The sequence below is a fragment of the Apteryx mantelli genome, chromosome 2 (genome assembly GCF_036417845.1).
Source record: "Apteryx mantelli isolate bAptMan1 chromosome 2, bAptMan1.hap1, whole genome shotgun sequence".
NCBI classification, from domain to species: Eukaryota; Metazoa; Chordata; class Aves; order Apterygiformes; family Apterygidae; genus Apteryx; species Apteryx mantelli.
In genome coordinates, this window is record NC_089979.1 from 20503992 (window position 1) to 20519386 (window position 15395).

The 15395-nt window shown below is 34.3% G+C and overlaps 1 protein-coding gene across 5 annotated transcripts in view; it reads left to right on the plus strand.

Annotated features, from left to right (window-relative positions):
- WWP1 (WW domain containing E3 ubiquitin protein ligase 1) overlaps positions 1-15395 on the plus strand; it is a 59797-nt gene that overhangs the window by 35000 nt on the left and 9402 nt on the right. For all 5 annotated transcript variants that reach the window (XM_067290254.1, XM_067290255.1, XM_013956881.2 and 2 more), the window contains 10 exons: positions 1530-1872; positions 4006-4101; positions 4687-4861; positions 9443-9497; positions 9591-9675; positions 9779-9907; positions 10966-11038; positions 11129-11200; positions 11862-11950; positions 13530-13689. In XM_067290254.1, coding sequence (XP_067146355.1) covers positions 1530-1872; positions 4006-4101; positions 4687-4861; positions 9443-9497; positions 9591-9675; positions 9779-9907; positions 10966-11038; positions 11129-11200; positions 11862-11950; positions 13530-13689 — 1277 coding nt within the window. The remainder of the gene's footprint in view (positions 1-1529; positions 1873-4005; positions 4102-4686; positions 4862-9442; positions 9498-9590; positions 9676-9778; positions 9908-10965; positions 11039-11128; positions 11201-11861; positions 11951-13529; positions 13690-15395) is intronic.

A 15395-nucleotide genomic window follows, 5' to 3' on the forward strand; every position in this document is an offset into this window, starting at 1 on the left:
TGCTACCTGTAAAATCATGCTCAACATTATGTGTATAAAGAAAATATATATAGCGCAATGATAATTCCATATAGAAACTGATGTACTAATTTTTAATATATCCTTTTGAATATGTGCTGCTGATTACAGTTCTAGAACTTACAATTCTTTGACCTGTTTTTCTAACCTTCTGGGAAAGCAAGCAATTGCAGATATTACATAGAATTGCAAGTAGTAAGTAGAATCTAGCTATTTGTTTTTGTAAGAGTGTTATACAGAATTAAAATAAACTCTTTAAAATGATGGGACAGTGTCTTTATAAGCACTAGTCTAGGGATAAATTTTACAAACCTGCATCAGTAAGATTATAAGTATAGAGCAATTGCAGTACTTGGGCCTCAGTCCTTAGAACTGTAACCTAATGGCATGCTATTAGATAGAAAATCAGTTGAAGTTTTTTTGCATATTATATTTGGCCTTGTAGAGAAATAGTTCTGACTCTAGAGGACTTGCCAACTGACAAGCTTAAATAGAATTATCGGTGTCTGGTGTTGATTAGTGGTACAGCAAAGGAAAGCTATGAACGATGTTGTACTGCGCTGCTCTTAACAGGGCACTGACCTTAACAGGTGTCCTCCCGACTGCTGCACCTGATTTCACTTGTCTGAGCAAGATCTTGCTGTGCTGAGATACTGTTCTGTTAAGCTCTGCAAATGACTGATATTGATGTATTGCTAACCAAGAGGGTTTGGGAGTACTAAAGTCTTCCCTACTCCTGCTAAATCCATGTCTGCTTTAAACCTTTTATGAGCTTATGCATTAGATGGCATTTATGTTGTCCATAGAAAGACCAGTCAATTTACTTTATAATTTACTTTATAATTCTAAAAGTGTTTTCTTCAGTCATTGGACTATATAAGTTACATTAGCCAAATACCATATTTTAGGACTAGTTGATCTTTATTTTGGGGATTTTTTTCAAGTCACACATAGGGGTTTTTTGGTTAATTGCGTAGTTCAGTGTCTGAGCTCCAAAAAAAAGAAAAAATCTGTAAGAACTGCGTTTTACTTACCATACTTCCTATAGTTTTTTATTCCTTAATGTTTTCCTTTCATCACATGCTAATCAAGATTCTTTTCTTAAAGTTGATACAAGTTGTGAAGTTTCAAAATCAAATGTGTACTTTTTCTGGGAAGCAGATGTCTGCTTTTGCTAACCTAAGAAGTAAAATATAACATTGAACTGAACAAGATAGCAAGAAACTAAGAAATTACCTCAGCAGGGTTATATAGAGAGTGTGACTGAATTTGAGGGTATTTAGTTATCTCAAGTTCATAATGTATTTATTATTGGTTCACAGATTGTAAGTTTTAATTGCAGTTTTAATTAAGTTGGTGCTTTGTGACTTTTTATCATCTTAGACAAAAAAGCTGATCATTACAGATGGGTGTGACTTAAACATTTCTTCCTTTGTTAACCCTTGAGTTAGTCATTTAAAAACATTTCATTAGATTTTGATATGCAAATATTCTTATTTCCCATTTCTCAGTTAATGGTGAGTCATCCTCCTCTGCACCAGAAGCTGGTAATTCTTCTGTCTCTGAGCCTCTGATAGGTTCTGTAGAAGCTCCCATGTCTACAGATTGCACTAACACTACAGCAGAACCTCAGTCAACAGCAGAAGCAACTGGCTGTTCTGAAGGCCAAACTTCTACATTACCTGTTGTGTCTGCTGGACTTGAAGCTGCAACTGCAACAGACTGTGCTCCACCTAATTCCGGAAACAGTACAGCAGCTGATGCAGCAAAACCAAGGGAGTCCTCCTCAAGTACACCTGGAGAACCTGTAAGACAGCAGCCTGGTAATGCCAGTACAGAACCTTTGCCACCAGGGTATGTGGGCTTGGTTTTAATGCTATAATCTAATTGTGTGATCTGAATGCGTGTGCAAGAAACTTTATTTCTTGCTTGGATTGCCAACTACGGATTGGTTGGCTGAGGCAAGGTTATTTATCAAAAATAGAGTATGTACTGAGCTAGTCTGACTAGCCAGTAGCTCTTGTCTGAGAAACTAACAATTGATTTGCTGAGACAGGAATGTGATTTAATAGAGGAACTCTTGGGTATTCTGAACATGAAGTTTGCTATTTGATATATTCAAGCTTATTTTGTACTTGGGTCATAACTCATTGTCCCTTTGGTTTTAAACTGTAAGAATGTAGTAAGGATCAACTTACAGAGAAGGCAAAATGAGTAAAATACCCTAAAAGTACCTGTAGGTACTTGCAATGTAACAATGCATCCAGTAATGCTATAAATAAAAATATAGGCTTCAAGTGTATGTGCTCGCTAAGAACAGCTAGAAACCTTTAATTCTACCAGTGTTTGAAACTACTGTTGTTGTCCCAAAGGTTAAAGACAAAAGTAAAGATGTGCCAAGACATCAACTGAAAATATATTTCGTGTTCAAATATATATATATATATATATATATATATATTGATCTTAATAGTTTTTGCAGATGCTTTCATGTTTGGATGAAAAGATGTCTTCAGTAACTAACTGAAAATCCTGACATTTCTGTAATATTCTAACTATTATCTGGAGCAGCAGTTTCTGAACACAGAAATTGTTTCTTACCCTGTGTGTATACAGTGTGCCAGTGTAACTAAGTTTTTGGACAGAGACTCTCTTGTACCTGCTCCCTCTGAAACAGGTTCAGTAAGTAATTGGTGACATTGCATCTTGGTTTTTGGAGTAGGATAAACACCAAAAACAGGAATCTAGAAAAATCAAAGTATTGAATGTATTTTCTTGGGGAAGAGATACAAAGCTTTTAATTTTCAGGTCTTTTGAGAATGAAAGCTCTTTGTAGGTGGGAATTCCTGTGATGTGTACGTACACACACCTTTTTTTTTTTTTTGGTATGCTTTCCCATTGAGGACAGAAACATGAGTTCCAGTCATAGCGCTTACTGTGGCCAAATACATCAGTTTTTCATTTCTCCCTGACCACTGGTTCCCCCTCTCCCCAATCTAGTTGAGTCTCTGTTATGTTTAGCCCTACTGACTTAAAGTCTGTTACATGCTGCTATTCCTTTCTATCTTCCTGTGGTACTGGCATTTAACCTTTTGAACTGCAGAATGCATTTCGTAGTAGTTTTTATAAGTTTTCTCTATTAGTGAGGAAATCCACATCAAATCCTATGTGTGGCAGACAAAATGTTGTTCTGTCTACATTTTTAGGAGCTTGCATGCATTTTTAGGAGCTGTATAGTTATGTATATAAGAAAAGCAAACATATAGCAAGGCCTTCAGCTCTTCACCTAACACTTCTTGTTTCCTCTCCCATATGTAAATACCATTTGTTGTATTAAGACAGTCTGCAGCACCGCGAACCAGAATTGTTTATAATGTTTTGTCTTCTGTCCATCTTCACTGTAAGAGTTTTGCAAATAAATTTAAAGAAATAATCCCTAGGTATTTCAGATAGGGAATTATTTACCAGGTCAGGAAATAGAAACACAAGACAATTATCTGCAAGCACACATTCAGGTTCACTCTGAAAGATTCTGTTGTTTGTTGCATATAGGAGACAGTGCTTCAAAATATAAATTCCCTTCCTTTTGTGAGACGTGTATGTTTGGAATCACGAAGAATGTGTTTTGCTAAAGGAGAAGGATCTCTAAACACATTTTGAATGAGGTTCTTTCAACATCCAAACCTTCAGCAGATAATTACTTGGCTTTGTTTTCACATATTTTAAATAGAATTTGAAAATGCTTGTGAATATTTATGTATGCTCATTTTATGTACTAAGTCCTTTAAAGAAGTCTTTATGGTGATGCCTGTTCAAGTGGGAAGTAGATGATATGTATTCCAGTGTGAGTTGTCTTGGGCCTTCTAGAGTGAGGTTTGGATAATAACACTCCTATTCGATTGCAAAGTGCTTTTTTGGCTTAGTGAGAGCTAAATCCTATGGAAGTATATTCATCTTGACTTATATAAAAGTCTTTTTGTCTTAAAGATGGGAGCAAAGAAAGGATCCTCATGGTAGAACCTATTACGTTGATCACAACACACGAACTACGACATGGGAAAGACCACAGCCCTTACCTCCAGGGTAATGTAGACTTCCTTTGATTTAAATCTGATATTAGTACTATTCTTTTTAATTTTTGTTTGGTACAGGAAAAAGTACAGTGTTAGTTTTAGTAAGCAGTTCGTAAAAACTGTATCAAACATATATCAAGAAATCCTAACTTTCAGTTAGTTTAGAATTATAAGAATGTTGATATTATATATAATGTTTGTTCTGATCACTAAGAATTAAACAATGCACATTTTATCACCTTTTTTAGATGACACTATTAGGTGTAGTGCAGTGGTTCCCAAACTATGGTTCCTAGGTGAAGTGTTTTCTGTGAAACCTCACAACATTGCTTGTGGCCACAGGAAGTTAAAACTGAGGCAACAGAGTGAGATGACCATTCTATTGTCTGCAGTCTATTGTTTGCTTAGTATGGTTGTCTCTGTACCATAAAGCTGGGGAAACCAGGGATATTTTGTATACTTTAGAAATTAAAATCATGGCTATTACTGCCTGTACTTGATTGAAATACTGCTTAGGAATTTAACACAAAGAAAAAATTGGTTTTGTAATGTTACTGAAAAATACATAGCTGTTAACATTTGTATTTCTTGATAGCTGGGAAAGAAGAGTTGATGATCGTGGAAGAGTTTACTATGTGGACCACAATACCAGAACAACAACATGGCAGCGACCAACAATGGAATCGGTCAGGAACTTTGAGCAGTGGCAATCACAACGTAATCAGCTGCAGGGAGCTATGCAACAGTTTAACCAACGATACCTCTATTCGGTAACTTTTAAATAATATGTAGAAATTACTAGAGAGGTACACTTTTTTTTTGTTGAACTTTTTCTAAAATGATTTCATAATTGTTCAACTGTACGTGTTATAAGAAGTTTGATATCAATAATTTAAATTTTGGTTCTGTTGAAAAATGAAATCTGCTTCAAAGAAAAAAGAACAAACCTATTCCCTTCTGAGTCTGTTTCCTAACTTGAGCATTGAGGATTGTATGATGCTTAAGACTTTAAATTGCAATAGTAGCAGGTAAAGCTAAAGTACTCCCTAAACTGAAAAGGATCTTGAATGCTGATTTATGGGCATTTTGAGCACTAAATGGCATTCAGCTCTTTTATTGATTCAGAATCTTTCATCAATAAAGGTGGTAATTTTTTTCTTTAAACTTTGGTGCTCATTTGGAAGCCTATGCATCTGTTCAGCTCTGGAGATTCCTGCATGGTTTTCCATTTCCCTCAGATAGTTGCTCACTTAAGCTTTACAGGAAGAAAAAATTATGACTAACTTGAGATAGATTGAAAAATGCAATTGGATAAATACAATAACTTATTTTTTGAGAGTTAAGAATGGTGGCACCTGCAAGTCACTGTCACTAAACACTTGGTTGTAAGAATTGTATTCAGTCTCTTAACAAAAGATCCAGTCTTAGAGACTTTTGTAAGTGATACAAAGGAAAGCTGGAGTGTTTTAAAGAAGAAACTGTTAAGTACAAGTCTGAAGTAACTTCATTTAACTCCTGGACTAGGACTCTATGCATCCACAGACCTAACTTTGCTTTGAATTTGATGTGACTGTTTTATTCAGGTACCCCCTTTGAAGTAGAGGATGCTACTTTGTTTTTATATTTAAGATTTCACCCTTTGCTTATCTAATTAGGCATCCTGTATCATCACCGGTGGTTGGGGAAACATGCATTGCTTCTGAATTTCTTTAGTACTGGAGCTATGCATCAAAGTCTACTTATCTTAAACAACTAGAGAAAGATGTGGATATCATAAACCATTCTTCTTAACTGTAGGACAGCTTTGTAGCTCTGCTGGAGTTATTCACGTGTCTAATGCACATATTGAAATTTGTCTGGATTCTCAACTTAACTGTAGTGCTGTTTGTTCTACTGGTGCTCTGTCTTCAGTGCTTTTGTGCCAATACCTTAGTGTATTCAATCAGAATTAATTCAGTCAGAACTGATGCCTCCTGAGATACTGCCTAAAGCATAGGGATAGTCTCTTCAAGTCATTGAGATCAGTTGCCTTGATACAGTAGAAACAGAGAAGTGATAACTACCATTCAAATAGGGATAAGTCAAGATGTGTTGATAGTGAATGCATTCTTAGTACAAAAGAGTAGAAAGATATTGATTCTCACTAAAGAAATATAAGCAAACCTCCAGTCATTGTCTTTAATAATTTTTTTTTAGGAATTTAGATAACTTTTAATGCTTATCCAAGAATTACAGCTGAGATGTATAGAACCAAGAAATCCCACTGAGTAACTTTCTTTACTTGTGTACTACCTTGTTCAACTGATTAAAGGTCTAAAAAAAACCCCTCACTTGTCCTGATCCTAAGAATTTTTTGAGCTAGATTTGTTCTTTTTTTTTTTGGGGGGGGGGGAATATATATATATATATATATATATATATATATATATATATATATATATATATAAAAATCCAAATGATAATCCTTTCTTGATTTAATGATAACTTTTACTGAAGGCCACACTGACTCATTTTTTAAAAGGCCCCTTCTGCCCTTAGAATCATGAAGTTAGAATTTGTTTGTCAGGCAGAACGTACTTGAAGGAGGGGGAAGTTTTTGACTTACTTGCTGCTATATGCTTTTCTTCTAAGATTGTTATAGTCAATCTGCAGATAACTTCTTCCTCTGGGGGCACTCCAGGACCCTGCCTATATAGTGGTTTTTAAGTGAGATTGTAATGTATTTTTTTAGGAAACAGTTGAATGAATGTTCTTACTTAAGAGAATGTTTCAACTACATTGAATGGTCAAAGTTCAACTATTTTAAGGAAAAAAAAAATGGATAGGGTATATTTATTTCAGTTATCTTTTCTGTTGTGTGCTCCCGGAGGCACTTACCTGGAGTTGGGGATTTTAATTATCTTACTTTTGATTTATATGCATTTCTTTCCAGCTTCTTCATTCTCTTTTGTCATATTATCATAAGAGTAGCTAGTCTATTTTTCCCCCTTTTAATGAGAATACTGAATGTACTAGTGATCATGTACCTACTTAGAGACTCTATTTGTTCTTGAACCAGCTCCCTTTGTTACTTGCACCTTTTGCACTGATTTTTGTTTTTAGATATTCCAAAATACTTAATGAGTGGAGTTGCCTCAGATTTCAAGTTAGTTTATCATATAATAGTTACAATATAAATAGGTGAAGTTACTGATTTTTAATAAATGTCCCTCAAATATGTGCATTCAAATGAATTCAAAGAAAATGGAAGAAAAGTGTATATGTAGAGGGAGAATGCTTACATGATAAAATTAATACTCATCCAGAGTAGATACTAAAAAAATAAAAACCCACATAATTTAGATTAAGTTAACTTTCTTTAAATATTACTGTCCTCTTAAAATATGTATGAAATAATGAATATGTTAAAAAAAAGTTCAAACATTATGATTTGTTTGTTTATTAAAGTTTATTGCTTGATGAGAAAAGTAGTAATGACTAGCTAGAACAGCCTTGTTCATCCTGCACATGGTTACTTCACATCATTTTGAAAGCTCAAAGCTTGCTAATATGTAGGAATATCTTTGAAAGTCATTAAATATTTTCTAAGGATGGGCCTTTTTTATTAATTAAGATAAAAGATACTGTACATTAGTGTTTTGACATCTTAATTTCCTTATGCAGAATATGCATCCTGCACAATGCGATATCATGTTATCATGTATATGATAACATATCTGAATTAGCTGTGAGAGATATAAGGTACAGAAACAGTGTAACTATGTCAATGAATGCTTTACCTGGGTTAATACAGCATACTGCTTTTGGTATTGAATCTGGCTCATCCAATGCCACTGCCTAGCATTTCATTGTGTTCTGTTAAATATACATTAAGCAGCAAACACACACAATTCTTTGAACCAACTAAGATGATCAGAAATGTCTGAATCATACCACCATTCAGTTCTTTGACAGATGGCATTTTTTTCTTAAGAACCATTCTTTTTATCCTCACAACATAGAAGTCTTTGGCTACAGATGACTGTGATTGTGTAGCTTCTAAAAGCAGGAAAAGCTAACTTCATTTGCTGCTGAAATAATGATGATAACTCTCTGTTTGCAACTAATAGCTGGTGGACAGAAAAAAAAAAAAGTTAGATTCCTTTTGAATTTAATCACTGCCTTTTATTCTGATCCTTGTTCTATTATTGTTTCGGAGGAAAACAGGGAAAATACTGTAGCTTTTCTTGCCTGAATTTGCCGTTTGTAAATTCTAAGTGTGTTTGAGATCTTTGGATTACACGTGCTATATTAAGTCAAATCAGTATTGGTAGTAAAGTGATCCTTAAAATATTCTTTGGAAAATGTAAATTGATTGCCAGTTACCAAAATTTCGTTCTGCCTAAGAAAACAACATGTGACTGGGTACGTGAATTTTAGTGTCCAAAAAGTGTGGGGGTGCTCTTAATTAGAGCATGGATCCTGCAGTCTGGGGGATTTCTGCCTTTTATATTCTCTTCATCCTATGCTTTGTATTTTTGGAAGCTAATGGGGGACTTCTGCAAGGTTACAGTATAATACAGCCTTAGCATGGTTCACAATAATAATTTAGGCTGTTTTTTTTTTTTTTTTTTTTTTTTTTTTTTTTTTATAAACCTTACTGTATGTTGGTACACATCTAGCATGATTTTAAATGCCTGAATGTTTTAATGGAACACAGCTGTTTTTCTAAAGAACAACCTAGTCTGAAAATAGCCAGACACTGAGAGAAGACATATCCTTTTTTCACAGGAAGTAAAGACGACCTATATTGGTGATCGTTATTGTGCTTCCACACTTACTTTGAAATGTATTTATTAATGGTTAAGCACGTTTTTAATTCAGTTTACTTCAGAGTGAGGGATTCCTGCAAATAAGAAAGCTTGACTAGGGAATAAATTTTCTGGAATGTGCTATGACATAAATGGCAAAAAACTTCTTACTGTGATTTCTTATAACATCTCTTTCCTGTTTTCTTTTGTAAGACTTGATCATGCTTAAGAGCAAGCATATTCTTAAATCAAGCAAGAACAAGAACATTGTGCTTATCTGCTGATATGTATTTCCACAAAACTTTTATGAACTTTACATCTTTGAGACTACTGGCTATCAGGCTTGCTGTAGAAGGGAAGGGAGGAGACATGAGGTTGGAAACAGTTGATGCAAGTGTACAAATCATTACTCATATAGTCTATGTTTCTTCATGAAAACGGACTAAAAATGGCATGATGTTTTTACAGAACAGACTTCAGAACTAGTGGTAATCTTAAAATACATTAAGAAAAAGAAATATGAATACTATTTGGTCTGAGTGTCATTTTGTTTATAAATAGGCTTCAATGTTGTCAGCAGAAAATGATCCGCTTGGGCCTTTACCACCAGGTTGGGGTAAGTTCATCAGCTGTTGATTTCAGGAAGTAGCAATTGCAGAATTTGGAATGCAATTGTTGTATAGTTTTGTTTTTTACTTTTTTTCCCCAGAAAGGAGAGTGGATTCAAATGATAGGGTGTATTTTGTAAATCATAACACAAAGACAACACAGTGGGAAGACCCTCGAACCCAAGGGTAGGTGTGTATATTGACTGTGTAGATGAAAAGATCTTTTTAATTGTTATGTTAAGTTTCATGATGTGGGGGGAAAAAGTACTATCTGCAATTTCTTCTGCAGTTTACAAAATGAGGACCCTCTTCCAGAGGGCTGGGAAATCAGATACACTAGAGAAGGTGTCAGATACTTTGTTGATCATAATATGAGAACCACCACCTTCAATGATCCTCGTACTGGGAAATCTTCTGTGTAAGTGAGAAATCTAATTAATTTTTAGACGTTTTAACTTGTTATATCTTAATGATGAAGTTGTTCTCATACTGGAAAACAATACTTTCTTCAATACTTTAGTTAGAATTGACCACTAAATTATGAATAAACTCATTTTCTCTAATTTTAACCCATTTTTAAGATTTAATTATCAATTTCTCTGTGCAGCACTCTGAAGTACTGCTCTAAGATTCAGTAGTTTTTGTACAGCATTCAGATTCCAAGATTGGAAATGCAGAAATTAAGAGGAGCAGTGGCATAAATATGAATATTCAGCTAGTTAAACTAATAGTTAGATTTTTAAAGGAAACCATGAATGCTTGTAAAGAGTATTCCTTATAGTTACACTGTATAGCAACATTAAAGCTTAAGCAAAGTAGTTCTGAATACTTCCAAAATTTTATATGCAAATCTTCTTTTAAATAGTTTTATCAGAAGTATTCACCCAAATGATGGTTGCTGTCTTAACATCTTTTATGTAGGGTAAGATTTATTTTGAATGACATGTTGATGGCTTTTAATTCAAAGAGCTAACAGATTATTGTAGTATAAATTCCTTCCTTGTAGTATAAATTCCTTCCTATTTCTGCAAACAGCTGAATTTATAAAGCCTTATATCTTAGTTGATCCTTGTTGACTAATGTGACTAAGTTCATACTGCAGTCTTTCTCAGTAATGCAATAAATTAGATGTCTGTCCTTTAGCTAGCTTCTAATTTTCACAAAATTGATAAGGATTTGAAATCCTCAAGTTCTTTGCCCTTTTCTCAAACTTGGTAAATTGGCTAGTGCCTTATAAAGAAGAAAGGAAGGGGAGAAGGGAAAGGTGAGGAAGACTGATATGCTGAACCATCAGTTGCATTTTGTTTCCTTGGAAAGCCATACAAAAAGAAATGGGAGTATATATTAGATTTCTGTGGGTGATCATTTCTTAGGAGCAGAATTTTGTGTTAGTAAACAACATCTCGTAGATTTTAGAGTTGAAAGTCCTGTTTGCTGTCTGTATAGTTAATGCATCTCAAATATATTCCCTTACAGAAATAAAGGGCCACAGATTGCTTATGAACGCAGCTTTAGGTGGAAACTTGCTCATTTCCGTTATTTGTGTCAGGTACTGAATAAGTAATTATTTACTTTTTATGGCTATTTCAATTTATATTTGTATGTGCTGCCTTTTAACGTTACTGCTTTGTGATTACAGTCCAATGCTCTGCCAAGCCATGTGAAAATCAATGTATCCAGACAGACTTTGTTTGAGGATTCTTTCCAGCAAGTAAGACTGCAGTTTTTGTTGTGTTTATCAAGACAAAGCGTAAGAACAAAAATGGTTGTACTCAGTTCAGACTAATGGTCCTTCAAAGAAAGTAATCTTACTCTGGTATTAGGCAAAGGGGGATTCCTAGAGAACACTATAAGACTAATCAAAATCCTTGCCTTCTCTCTGCCATCAAAACCTCTTGGAAGGGATTCTCTGAGCAAGAAGAACTGTATATTAATGAAGAAGTATAATATTAATGAAAATATATTACATTTATTTTAGATTGGAGTAAAATACATTTTGAAGTGATTTGCCTAAAACAGAAAACCCTGTAATATATCAGATGAAAAACCCTTCCTAGCCTATTTTCCTTTAAGGGGGGGCAATAAAGGATACCTTAGGAGGAATATTACAGGGCAGCCATATACTGATACATTCCAGACATGTTCTCCTACTTGCTAGCAGTCTGCAGCACAAGGACTTTAAGTCGGAATTGGTGCCTTTGTGTTCAGTAGTTTTTGACTGCATGTTTCATGAGTTGGTCTAATTGCTTTTTGAATGTGTGTAAACCGTTGGCATATATGGCATTTCTGTATCTAATAAAGTCTGAATTTGAAGGAGGAATTGCATTCAAAGTACATTAATTTATTACAATAATTATTTGTTTTTTTGCTAGATTATGGCATTAAAACCCTATGATTTGAGAAGAAGATTATATGTTATATTCAGAGGAGAAGAAGGATTGGATTATGGTGGCTTGGCAAGGTAAAAGAAAATTTGTTTAAAATATTTATTTATTTAATTACACTGCAACCCTGATTTCTAAAGTCATTCTGCTGGCAAAGAAACAACTTTTGCAGTTTCATCTGGGTAAACTTTCTAGGTACTTTTAATGTATTAGGTAGGTAGAACTGGCAGTAATGCCTATTTTTATGGGTTAACGCTTTGCATTAGTAAAACTGGGTTCTCAGTTGTTCAGTTCTTCGACAAAGATTGATACTTAAACTGGATTTTCTTAATACAGAATAATTGTTCTAAACTGAATTGTTTCAGAAACTTCATCTTTTCCAGAGGCAGGGATTATGGAAAAATAAATGGTTTTGCTTATTTAGAAAAATGAACAAACATCAGATTGGGACTGATATGAGCAGAAAGGATATTGACAAGAAGAGCATAGTGCAGGCATGAAGTAACAGCAGATGAGCAGAATATGTAGCCTGGACAGGAGTGTGAAAGAAGTGGAGCACAAGTTTTTCCAAAATTTGAAATAGAACTCAAAGGAAAATCTGATAACAGGAAAATTGTACACAAAGTATGTTTCATCCATGGACCATATGGAGAATAACCATTGACTGCTGCTGCCAATTACTTAGCTCAAATATTACTAGTGATGAAAATTTCAGTTCTACTGCAGATTTGGGGAGCTAGAAGTAGTTTTAAGTGACAGAATTTTTTCCTGTTTTTTAATGTAAAGGTGTTTTGTTGTTGTCATAACTTACTATGTTAAAAAGAAGTTTGGTTAAAATATAAATGGAGAAATCTGTGGGTTTTGGTTGATTAGTGTCCCTGTCATGCTGACACTGTGCATAAGATGGGAGCCAAGAGAGTTCAAGGAATCTCTTCCAGAGAAACCAAGTATTCCAAAGAACTGACACTAAAAGAATTTAACTGAACGGTGTTAGTCACAGAATTCAGCAGAATAAATAAATAACAGGAATGTGTGTGTATTGTAATTTCATAGCCTTAGGAATAAGTCTTGGCTAAGGTTTTGGAAGTGAAATTGAGAAGCAGCAAGGATCTCATTGTAAGTTTAGCTGGGAACAGTTAAATGACACTGAGTAAATGTTCGTGTACTGACTTGCTAATGTAATAGTGCACTGATACAAATACAGCAAGCTGATGCACCTGATTTGTCCTCCTCTCTCTTAGCAGGCTAAACTCAGTGCTCTGTCCAATTTGGTACATTGTGTTTAGAGAAACAGTCTGATATTGTGTCCTGTGGCCAGTTCTAGCTAGAACCCTACACAGCAAAAACCTGTGCTGTGAGGTGACAGTCTTAACAACTATTTCTAAACTTTGGAAACCATGAATTTGTAACATTAACATTTTTAATGGTGGAATTTTTTATATTTAAGAAGTATATGATTACATATATTATTCTGTGATTATAATATAATACTGTTTATATTATTTTTCTAAGTTTGTTTATAATTTTTCTAAGTTAAGTTTATAATTTTTTCTGAGTTTCTAAGTTTAGATCATTTTGCTAGTTACCTAAGGGGAATGGTGATAAACATCTGTATTTGATGTTTTTATGTGTATAACATGTTTTTTTTTCCCTTAGAGAATGGTTTTTCTTGCTTTCCCATGAAGTACTGAACCCTATGTACTGCCTGTTTGAATATGCTGGCAAGAGCAACTATTGCCTGCAGATAAATCCAGCATCAACAATCAATCCTGATCATCTTTCATATTTCTGTTTCATTGGACGTTTTATTGCCATGGTAGGTTAGATTTTTAAAGGTTTTATTGTTTGCTATAGCTATAAAGTTGTTTCTGAGTAGTATTTGTTTTTACATTTTTTAAAAGATTCTTTTAATTTCTTAATAAATAGGAGATTAAGGTATGTAAGGCTATGGACCTAAAACATTTCCTGAGAATTAAGTCTCTTACGCACGGAAGCTTGCTGGAATGATAATTAAATCTAATATGAAAGTTAATATAACATTATATTGTTATCAACTAGATGTGTGTACTTCACACAGACTGCTTTTTTCTTCCATGCCTGACTGAGTGAATACTGATTCTGTGAAAAATGTGATTAGTATTTTCCCCAAAAGCCTCCTAAGTTAGACTTAGTATATACATTACTCTGTTAGAAAAATTGAGTCAAAAATGTTTTGCAGAGTACAGGAAGCCTTAATTCAAACACATATACTTGGACACAAAGGTCATATACTGGGGAGAGCAGAAGTTGGCAGGGAGCTGATAGTTTCCTGCTTCTCTGCCATGCGGTTCACTTTAACTAAAAGCTAACAGGTATATTGTATCATTTCTTCTTCTGGTATCAGTGAGCCAAATTTCTATAATGGAGTTTTGCTCTATCATCTTTCGTTTCTTACATCTATTGATACAGTTGTCTTTCCCCATAATCATGATATCTACAGGTAGCCTCCAGGGACATCTCACAACATGGTGAGCAGTGAAACCAAACAGAGTAGATAAAAGTGCGTTTGCACAGTGAAGATTCTGTCTCCTTCCCCTGTCCTTAAGGTTTCTTGCATGAAATTAGATGGAGTAAATACAAGCAAAGTGTATATACTTTCAGACTTAAAATAAGTTAGATTTTGGATTTTGGGGGGAGCTTTTGCTCATGAGACATAAATTGTTCACTTTTGGTGGTAACATCTCTGACTTTAAGGGTTTTATGGCCAAGTTTGCTATTTCTATGCTGCCATGGAAAACTGATTTCACTGGGTTAACGCTTTCAGTAGGCTGCCTTTTTTTTCTTTTAGAACCCTCAGCAAGCTATAATGCCATGTAACAGGTAGCCGTGGTAAAGCAAATTACGTCCTAGAGCTAAATTCTGTTTGTTTTAGTCAAGGATTTTGTTCCTGAAGTAAGATAAATCCATAATTGAACTACGCCTATCTGTTGACTTTAGGAAAACTACCTCATGTGAAGTATAGATTGTAGAGAAGAACAAATTAAAAGCTTCTAAGGTCTTTAAAAAGACACACTCTTCTTTCTTGAAGTTTTTTGTATTTTTATTTTAAATTCTCTGAGGGAAATACTGGTGTAATGGTGTCTAATGTGGTCAGTTCCAAAGTTTGGGTATATTATTTCATGGATTATAATGGATAATACTGCCTGCAGTATAGGTTATCTGTGCTTTTTGGAATACCCTGTAGTGATTAAAATAGCTCAGATGGTAGTGCAGGGTGAATCATTTTAAGGATTTTAGGTTGTCTTTTTAAAGGGAGTTGTAGTTCCTGGCCTTCTTACAGTTGTAAAACAGTTGTGACTTTCTGATCATAAAGATTTATTTTGGTTTTAAATATTGAAATATCAACAGATATTTGCCACTGAGTCTGTGTTGAATGTAAAGATTAAATATGTTACTTCCTAATAAAATACCTGTTAAACAGGGTTGGCTGTTGCAACTTTGATATTTTGCTGTAAGATTACCGTGGATATTAAATGACATGAT